Genomic DNA, 9,541 nt, shown 5'->3' with positions numbered 1-9,541 from the left:
GGTCCCAGCTGTGTCAGAGTTGTGTGTGTGTGTGTGTGTGTGTGTGTGTGTGCACGTGAGGCCCCGGCTGTGTCAGAGCTGTGTGTGTGTGTGTGTGTGTGTGTGTGTGCGCGCGCATGCACGTGAGGCCCCGGCTGTGTCAGAGCTGTGTGTGTGTGTGTGTATGCACGTGAGGCCCCGGCTATGTCAGCTGTGTGTGTGTACCTGAGGTCCCAGCTGTGTCAGTGTGTGGGCACCTTAAGGCTCCTTGGCAGCCTGCCACCTTTCCCCTGGCCTGTTTGGCTGTGTGATTGCTCTGTGACTCGTGTCCGGTCAGTAAGGCTGAAGGGGGAAGACCTGCCCGCTCGGGCCGTGCCGTGTTCCCATGGCCGCCACCCACGCGTGGTCAGGGCCTCGTGTCCTAGTGCTGTGGAGGAGCAGGACTGGGGTGTCCTGTGTGGCTGGAGGCCTCTCTCGGGGGAAACAGGGAGGCCCTTCCTGAGATGAAGGGTTCCCGGGCTCTACACCCCGCTGTCCAGCACATCACCCTGGTGACCAGAGGTTCTCCCTGGAGTCCCGATGCCCCCGGACAGCTGCTGGCCTGCGCGTCCCCAGGGGCTGCAGGTGCAGGGGTTCTATGCTCTGGAGTCTGTCCTCTACGGGGGTGAATGTCTCTCCTCCCGGCTGGGGCTGCGTTCCTGGAGCCCACGCCTTCTCATTGTGCTTGGCACTGAGTAATGAAGGGTGTCTTTTGTTTGTCGACCAGTGGTGGGCCTACAGCTGGCCTCCGTGGGCAGCCCAGGAGTGCAGTGGGGTGCCTGTGTGGTCTGTCCACGCGGATTGCTGCAGTACTGTTTGTGGAGACGTCTTTGCCTAGTGGGTGCTTTGGGTGTGGTTGGATGTAAAGGACGCATTCCAATGGGCTGGCGCTGCCTTTTCCCGGGCAGCACGATGAGAACCGTGGGCGTCGCAGCAAGGCCCAGCAGGGTTAGACTCTCGAAGCAGAACGTGAAGGGTAGAAGCAGTGGGTTTGTCTTCAGAGCTCGGAGATCCAAGTGGGCAGTGCCTGGCATCGGTCAAGAGCCGTCCTTGGCTTCCTGCCTGGAGGCTGCTCCCATTGTGACAGCGGCCTCGGGAACGAGCAGGATTCGCAGTGAGCCCGCTGGGCGCCCTGCATGGTTCCTGGCAGCGCCCTGACTGCACAGCAGGATGCCCTGGGTGTTCCTCTGTGAGGACGGGCTTGTAGCTGCACCCATCCTGAGCTGACCACATGCCTGCTGGTGCAGGAGGCCTGTGCAGCACCGTGGGCCTCTCCTTGCGCGTCACCTCGAGAGGGCCCCTGGTGGCGTCCACCGCTGCTGCCATGCGGTTCTCACGGCCCTTTCCTCCTGCAGAGAGTCAAGAAGGATGTGGACAAGGGCACCCAGCACTCGGACATGTTCCTGCTCAGGCCGGAGGACGGCAATGAAGGTATAGCCCAGTGCAGCCTGTGCCCTCAAGTGTGCTGCCCAGGACTGAAGGCCAGCCGCTAGCCCCTGGTGCCTGGCCCTCTTATCTGCCTGTCGGGGCATAGGGCAGCGTCAGCAGGTGGCCTCTGTGGAAAGCCCAGCCCAGGATGTTAGCCCCACCCAGCCATGTGCAGTGACACCTAGGGTCATCAGGGGCCGCCCAGCCTGGCACACACCCAGGGTCACCAGGGACTGCCCAGCCTGGCACACACCTTCTCCTTAGTGGAGCAGGTCCACCCTGGGTTGCCGAGCCTGGCACACGCTCACTCCTTAGTGGGGCAGGTCCACCCTGGGCTGCCGAGCCTGGCACACGCTCACCCTGGGATCCAGTGAATGTGGGGCTTTCAGATGACAACTGCTGCCCGGAGCAGCCCTGAGGACCGCGGCGCCTCAGCACTTGCTTTGCCGAGGTCGCGGCCCTGTTAGCTGAGGGTCAGGGCAGCAATGGCTGGGGTTTTAAGAAGAGTTCTGGGCTCCCACAGCTGAGCCCTCAGCGTGCAGCCGCCCTGGGCTCCACCAGTTGTGATGTGTGTTGTATTTTTGGGTAAAGACCATGTGTTGAGATGACAGTGAGCGATGTTTTTTGGTGGGGTGGCTTTTCGTATGCCCTTACAGACCCTGAAGTTGCAGGAGCCAAGCCTGGGTATAGCTGTGGGCCTGCCAGGGCCGCTTCTTTGCAGCTGTTTCTTGCTGTGTGTCCTTGCTGGTAGTGGGCTGTGGAGTCAGCATCCCAGGGCTGTTAGGAGATGGGGTGTGCCTGTGGCCCAGGACAGAGCCGGGCAGGCCAGGGCTGCTTGGTGTTCTGTAGCCAGCACTGTGCCTGCTTGGGAAGGGTCTCCACCAGCCAGGACCCCAGGGTGCCTCCTCCAGCAGGGACCTTCCTCCTCTCTGGGTGATTGGGGTGGGGCCATCTCCTGGCGACACGATGTGTTGGGAGCACTTCAGTTCCTGTGGCCAGGAACAGCTGAGTCCCAGCTGGATGTGTCATTCTTGGGTTCCCTGTCTGATACCCTCTGCTTGTTGGGTACATTGTGTGTCAGCAGGCTGTGTTGGTTCAGCCTTTACTTCCATCTGCTAAGTGGAGGGAGGGGAGAGAATCTTCATTCTGCCGGTTCACTTCCCATGTGTCCACAGCAGGCAGGGCTGGGACAGGTCTGGTGTAAGCTCAAGCCTGTCTCGGTCTCCCACAGGCAGCAGGGGTCCAAGCCCTGAGTGTTGGGCGGTGCCTTCCCCATGTAGCAGCTGGAGCCCGGTCAGGCTGAGACTCCACCCCGCTGCTGCCGTGGGGGCTGGGGATGTTCCCCATGCCTCTCCCACCAACTGGTGTTTATGATGATCATTTAAGGGAAAGGCTTTGCCGAGTCTCTGGTCGCACCAGCAGTTGTCTCACAAGCCTGCAGGCTGCACATGCAGGACTGTCACATGGTGGCCTGTACTGAGGAAAAACAGCATGAAGTCCACCTCCCACCTCCTGGGAGGGCTGCCTGGCCGGGACTGGAGCAAGGCAGGGACAGGGAGGGCTGGGCCACACCCAGGGCTGCTGCCTGAGGCCCCAGGACAGCTCTGTGCAGAACTGTGCCCTGGGGATGTATGCCTTGCGGAGGCTCGGTGGGGAGCTGTGCCGGGGCCGTGGGAAGGCACCTGGCAACCTCCCCTGTCTGGCAGGCAAGTGGCTCTGGAGCCGCATCCACCCTTCTGGAGTCAAGCCCAGCCCCAGGTCCGGCTTCTCGGTGGCCGTGGCCCCAAACCAGCAGACACTGCTCTTCGGAGGGGTGTGTGACGAGGAAGAGGAGGAGCGCCTGGAGGGCGACTTCTTCAACGACCTGCACTTCTATGACGCCAACAAGAACCGCTGGTTCGTGGGGCAGCTGAAGGTAGGTCAGCTCTGACGGGCTGCAGCCTTGCCCACATGCACTGAGGGGTGTTCCTCTGATGCCCTCGTCCTCCCCCGGGCTAGTTACTGCCAAGGTTCAAAGCTCGGGCCCTCCCAGCTGCAACCCCTGCACGGGGCTCTCGAGGTGGATGTGGAGCTGGCACCCAGTAGTTGTGGTCCTGGTCCCAGTTCTGGGCTGTATGTCCTGAGACCCATTGGGGTGCTGTCACGGGTTGTTGCAGGCGGTGGCAGCTAAAAGGTTGGGAAGGGTGTGCCAGGGGTTACCTGGTGAGAGCAGGGTGAGCCCCAGGATGGCAGGGTCCGCTCTGCGACGGGGTGGGAGATGGGAAGGCTGCTGGTGGGTTCTGCAGGAGTTCCTGGCAGGGGTTCTCCTGACGCACCTAGAGCACGTGTTTGTCCTGAGTCAGGCCAGGCTGGCCGCCAGGCTTGTCCTGCCAGTGGCAGAGATGCAAGTGGGTACAGCCTTCTGACAGTGCTGGTCAGGCCACAACTCGCGCCTCCCAGCTGATGGCACGACCTTGGTCCGCCCGGGGCCACAGCACCCCCAGTGTCCCTGGCTGCGGACTGTCATTTTCTCAGTCCTCGCTCTCTGGGCTGACCGCTCGCTGCTCCGTGCTTGTTCTGTCAACAGGGCCCCAAGTCGGACAGGAGGAGGCCAAGGCGGGGGAGAAAAGAGGCCCTGGAAGGAGCCTGTGAGCCTGCGCACGGGGGTACCAGCACCCCGCAGCCTCTGGAGGTGGTCAGAGAGCTGGTGGCCGAGGACGGGACTGTGGTCACCATCAAGCAGACGCTTCCGGCCCCAGCTCCGGCGGCACAGCCCCAGGAGGAGGACGAGGACAGTGCTGGGGGGGCCGGTGGCCCTGAGGTTGGGCCCAGCCCACGCTCTCACGCTATGCTGGCCGTGAAGCACGGCATACTCTATCTCTATGGGGGCATGTTTGAGGCTGGTGACCGCCAGGTCACCCTCGGGGACCTGTACTGCCTGGACCTGCACCGGATGGAGGAGTGGAAGGTCCTGGTGGCCCTGGACCCTGGTAAGCAGTGGGGCCACTGTGGAGGGAGGGCATCCACCCCCAGCCCACCCCCGGGCAGGGTAGTGTCGGAAGGCTGTGGGGTGCCCACTGGGGCCTGTGTGGGCTGCCCCCCGGCCAGCAGACTTGGGGTGTGGTATGGAGTATGCCATCTCTGCTCTAAGCCTTGGGACACACAAGTCTGTTTCTTCGCCAACGGTTAAAGCTCTGTCCCCCTTTTGAAAAAGAGATCTGTTTACAAAGAGACAGAGCAAACATCCCTGCAGTGCCCCAGTGGCCGAGCTGGACTCATGTGAAGCCAGCAGCTTTCTTCAGGCCTCCCCCGAGGGTGCAGGGGGCCGGGCACTTGGTCCCGCTCCAGTGTCTCAGGACACACCAGCCGGAGCTCAGTGAGACGTGGAGAGGCTGGGGCTGGAGCTGGCGCTGCAGAGGGAAGCTTTAGCTGCGGCACTGCGCCGCCAGCCCTGGAGTTGGATCTGATGGGAGGGTGGAGCCTCCGAGGCAGAGCTGACCGCTGCCCTGGAAGCCCAAGGGTCTGCTTTGCTTTAAAGACACTCAGGAGTGGCTGGAGGAAACGGACTCAGACGGGGACAGCGAGGAAGCCGAGAGCTCCGAGGACTCAGAGGAGGACAGCGGGGGGCAGGAGGAAGGTGAGTGGCCGATGGACTGGGGCAGCTGGGGCAGCAGACGGCCAGAGCCCGGCCAGCGCCGCCCTGGCTTGCTCCCTGCTGACAGTGAGAGGGTTTCTGTCTTCACTGCAGTTGTTTTTTAAAGAACAATTTATTCGAAGGTGGAGTGACAGGGAAAGACAGACAAAGATTTTCTATCTACTGGTTCACTTCCCAAATGCTCCCCACTGGCAGTGCTGGGCCAGCCTGAAGCCAGGAGCCAGGAGCACCATCTGGGTAGCCCACGGAGTGGCAGTGCGCCAGGTGCCCGGGCTGGCCTCTGCCGCCTGCCAGGTGCCGAGTGGCCGGGAGCCGGACCCGCAACAGGGGCGGCTGGCTGGTGCACTGAGCTACATCCATACCAGGGCTGAGTGTTTAGGTTTGTAGTTGGTTACCCTTTATTTTTATTTGAAAGGCAGATTTACTGAGAGCAAAAGGAACAGATCTTGCATCTGCTGGTTCATTTCTCACATGGCTGCAACTGTCAGAGCTGAGGCAGTCTGGAGCCAGGAGCTAGGAGCTTCTTCCAGGTCTCCCAGGCAGGCACAGGGCCCAAGGATTGCGCCACAAGCAGGGGGCTGCGTCAGAAGTGCAGCAGCCAGGACTCAGACCAGCACCCATAGGAGAGGCTGCGTTTAGGCCCTTGATTTACCTTACCTGAAGGCCAGAGTGTGCCAGAGATGTTCCATCTGTGGCCTCAGGTGCCAGGTGCAGCCAGGGCTGGGCCCAAGAGGTAGTAACTAAAGCCAGGTCTTGGCTGGAGGAGCTGGAGGCGAAGCGGGGAGCTGGGGCTCTGGTGGCGGGCTGTGCCTGTCGTAGGTGCCTCGTCCTGCACGGGGTCTCCGCTCATAGCGCTTCTTTCTCCATCCATGAGAAGAGCCCCAGCACACGGAGCTGGCGCCAGAGAGAGAGCACGCACAGCACGGGGCCCGGCCCCCAGCGCCCTGCCCAGGACTCGGCACTGCCAGGTGAAGGCCACCAGTGAGCAGCGGCGGCAGAGCAGCGTGGCGGCAGGTTGCCGGGCTGTCCCTGGATCCCCTTCCTTTCCTCTGGCCGTGCGCGGCTCGCGTGACCCTGCTGTAATAAAAGCCGGCTTCCTGGGCCTCGTGGGTTCTTCCTGCTGCAGGTTCTGATGAACCCCCTGCTTGTTAAGCAGGATGTGGCTGCTGTGATGCCGGAAGTCACCACAGCCAGCAAGGGTCCACCACATTGCTGGTCTGAGTTCTCTGTAAGGGAAGTCCCCCTCTGCCTGCCGGCCTCTGCTGTGGGTCTGCTCCGTGGGTCTCAGGACATTCCCCTGTCCCTGGTAGGCTTTTGGGAATGTGCCCTGCAGGTACGCGGCGGCTGTTGGCAGAAGGCACTAGGTGGGAGGGAAGGCAAGGCAGCGTTCATCTCCCTGCCAGCCCTCACGCGCTGGCTTTCCTTCGCCCGAGTGAGCCAGAAGTGGGTTTCCAGTCCCTGCATGGTAAGATCTTAAATGACAGAGTTCTTACTCCTCTGTCAAGCATCACCGTCTTGGTCCATCCCCGTCCTTTCAGACTGTGGTGTCTCCCTCTGGGCCCACCAGGCTTGAGACACAGGGGCGAGTGGAGCCTCTTCATTCCAGAGCCACCTCTGCCTGACCCTCCTGGGCGTAGAGAGGGGCCTAGGGCAAGGGCCTTTGGGGCCCCCCAGTCCTGAGAGGCATGCGTTGTTCTGTGCCCCAAAAGGCGCTCTGACGCAGCAAGGCTGCAGGTGCAGTGGGTGGCTGCAGAGAACTTCTCTTGATGGAAATGCCCTGTGGCCCCAGCCGTGGGTTCTGCTCGGCCTTGAGGTCCGGTTTGTAGCAGGAGGCTGGCCAAGGCTGGTGGGGATTAACTGCGCAAGCTCCCCGCTAGAGGACTGCCTCTGCGGAGGGGGTGCTGCCTGCGTGTGGCCTGCGTAGCTGGTGAGGCCGGGGACGTGTGCTGGACGTGTGCTGGGCGTGCTGGCCCAGGTGGGCCGACAATGAGTGAGGTGGCCATGTGTGGGTCTGCAGGCCGCACGGCTGCCCTGGTGCAGTGAGATGCTCCTGGGGGTGAAGGCTGGGTACTGTCCACCTCACCCCTGCACACTGGCCCAGGGGCCCCATCCCCAGAACTCCCCTGCCCTGCTTGTTTGTGGCATCACTGGGCTGAGTTGGTGTGAGGGCTGGCAGAGCCTTGCGCTTCTTGTGCTGGAGCTGAACTGAACAAAAACCAGGAAAACCACTGCTCAATGTTTGTTAGGATGTGTTTATTTTTATTTGAAAGAGTTGGGGAGAGAGGGAGAAAAAGAGGTTTTCTGTCCACTGACTCACTCCCCAAATGGCTGCAGTGGCTTCTTTCAGGTCTCCCATTGAGTGCAGGGTCCCAAGGCTTTGGGCCGTCCTCTGCTGCTTTCCCAGGCCACAAGCAGGGAGCTGGATGGGAAGTGGAGCAGCCAGGACACGGACTTTGGCCCCTGGGGCATTCGGCACCAAAGGTGGTCGTTTAAATCCTGCCCTGGGTGCTGGCGTTGCTGTGATTTTGACAGGTGTTGGCTGTTGAGGTAGAGTCAGCGAGACATGTCCTGGCCGACCACTGGGCTGGGCAGGACAAGACTCACTGTGGTGGGCTTCCTGGGCCCAACAGGAGCTGGTACAGCTCAGGCAGGCAGGCAGAAGCCAGTCTCGAGTTGTGGTGTGGCAGTAGGGAAGTGACCCCTGCTGAGGACCAGGGGCATGTTGATCGGCCATTTTCAACTGGACTGCACCTCCTGGAGAACAGGCTAGGGTCTGCCGCTTTCCGGTCAGGTCCCAGTGGCCGGGGGGGAGCACGGCGGGCGGGAGCTGGTGCAGTGAGGGTCCCAGTGGCAGGCAGGGAGGTCTGTGGGTGGGAGCTGGTGCTGTGAGGGTCCCAGTGGCTGGTGGGGAGCACGGCGGGCGGGAGCTGGTGCTGTGAAGGTCCCAGTGGCCGGGGGGGAGCACGGCGGGCGGGAGCTGGTGCAGTGAGGGTCCCAGTGGCCGGTGGGGAGCACGGCGGGCAGGAGCTGGTGCAGTGAGGGTCCCGATGGCAGGCGGGGAGGTCTGTGGGCGGCAGCCAGCACTGAATTGTGAGGGTCTCTCTGGTGTGCAGGGGCTTAGGCAGCGTTGGGGAACCCTGGTGCTTAGGCTGAGGCCACTCGAACCCCCTGGACACTTGCCTTCAATGCTTGCGGACTCTGACTGGCTCCAGGTTGGCAGGGGCTTGGTGAGTGCTATGGCTCAGGGGACTGACAGGCAGGAGGAAGCCAAGCAGGATGGGCCATAAGGACCTCCCGCAAGACCCTCACCAGAATGGGACCCCGCTACCCCTTAGGTCCTGTACCTGCTCCCCGGAGGCACAGGCCACAGCTGTGCCATCTGCTGCCAGCATGTGGCAAAAGCTGGCTGGTGTGCGGGCTGTGTCCTCAGGTCCCTGTGGGTCTCGTGTGGTGGAGACCCCAGCTCCTGAAGAAGCAAGTGTACTCTCCGGCTCCTGGGGTGATGGGAGGAGGGACTGGCAGCAAAGACCCACCTACAGTGGCTGTGAGCACACTACCCACGGCTTCTGGTGGTGGCGCGGGGCGGGGCTGTTCTTCAGCGCCACTGTGGCCCTGCCGTCCCATAGTGACAGAGTTACAGCCATTGCCAGCTCAATGTCTTTGCTTACACATTGGTCAGTGACCAATGTGTAAGCAAAGAAGGCCAGCGTGGCTTGTCTCCCTTCTCAGAACACGGTCAGCATGTTGGTATGCGGGCCCAGCACCCAGAGATCAGCTGGAGAGCAATTCAGGCATAGAACCATGACAGACACCAGGTCAGGGCTTCCTGTCCAGTCAGGGCTCCGGGCTCCCGGCCGTGCTGGCCACGGCAGTGGGCGGCTCATGGGCAGGGCACAGGCCTGGGAGGCCATTGGTGACAAGGGGCTGGGCAGTGTCGGTGCTGGCGGCTGTGGACTAAGCTGGAGGGCGGTGGTGTAACATGGGGCTCCCCTGGATGAGGAAGCAGGCAGGGGAAGGGATGGGTGTCCAGCCCAGACCCATCTCGCCTCTGCCTGACTTCCTGGGTTGGGTTTCAGCCCTTAGCACAGTGGTGGTTTGGCAGGCAGAGCTGACGGGGCAGGAGTGCCAGCTGGAGCTGGAGTCTGCGTGTGGTGAAGCACCTGTGTGTCCTGGCGTGATGGGGTTGACTGGAGAAGTGAGGTCACCCTGCCGGCAGGCTGGTGACATCTGTCCCTGGCTGAAGCAGCTATGCCTGGCACAGGCAGTGGCCAAGCCCCCAAGGACTGCCTCCTTCCCTGGGGCTGAGCACCTCCGTCTGCTCCTGGGGTCCCTGGTTCTGGCAAGGGGGTGCCAGGGCCTGAGTGTGGGACCAGCTGATGCACTCAAGCCCAGCCACACTGCACCAGCCTACCAGGTGCCATGGATGGTCGAGGCGTTGCCTGTGGGGACACATGTCTGGAG

General features: G+C 62.2%; 1 protein-coding gene across 1 annotated transcript; it reads left to right on the top strand.

Annotated features, from left to right (window-relative positions):
• Nucleotides 1-1,265: 1,265 nt before the first annotated feature.
• On the top strand, nt 1,266-6,494 carry LOC121166771 (kelch domain-containing protein 4-like; the record flags this gene model as incomplete). The annotated part of the gene is made up of 5 exons (XM_040996051.1): nt 1,266-1,449; nt 3,153-3,361; nt 4,013-4,415; nt 4,964-5,062; nt 5,958-6,494. Coding segments are annotated over 5 exons (990 nt in total), but the record flags the coding sequence as incomplete, so codon positions are not given.
• Between the last annotated feature and the right edge of the window lie 3,047 nt (nt 6,495-9,541).

This window comes from Ochotona curzoniae, unplaced genomic scaffold (assembly GCF_017591425.1).
Source record: "Ochotona curzoniae isolate NIBS_2020 unplaced genomic scaffold, NIBS_Ocur_1.0 patch223, whole genome shotgun sequence".
Taxonomy (NCBI): Eukaryota; Metazoa; Chordata; class Mammalia; order Lagomorpha; family Ochotonidae; genus Ochotona; species Ochotona curzoniae.
The sequence above is the reverse complement of the archived record's forward strand: the minus strand, read 5'-3'. Positions and strand labels throughout refer to the sequence as shown.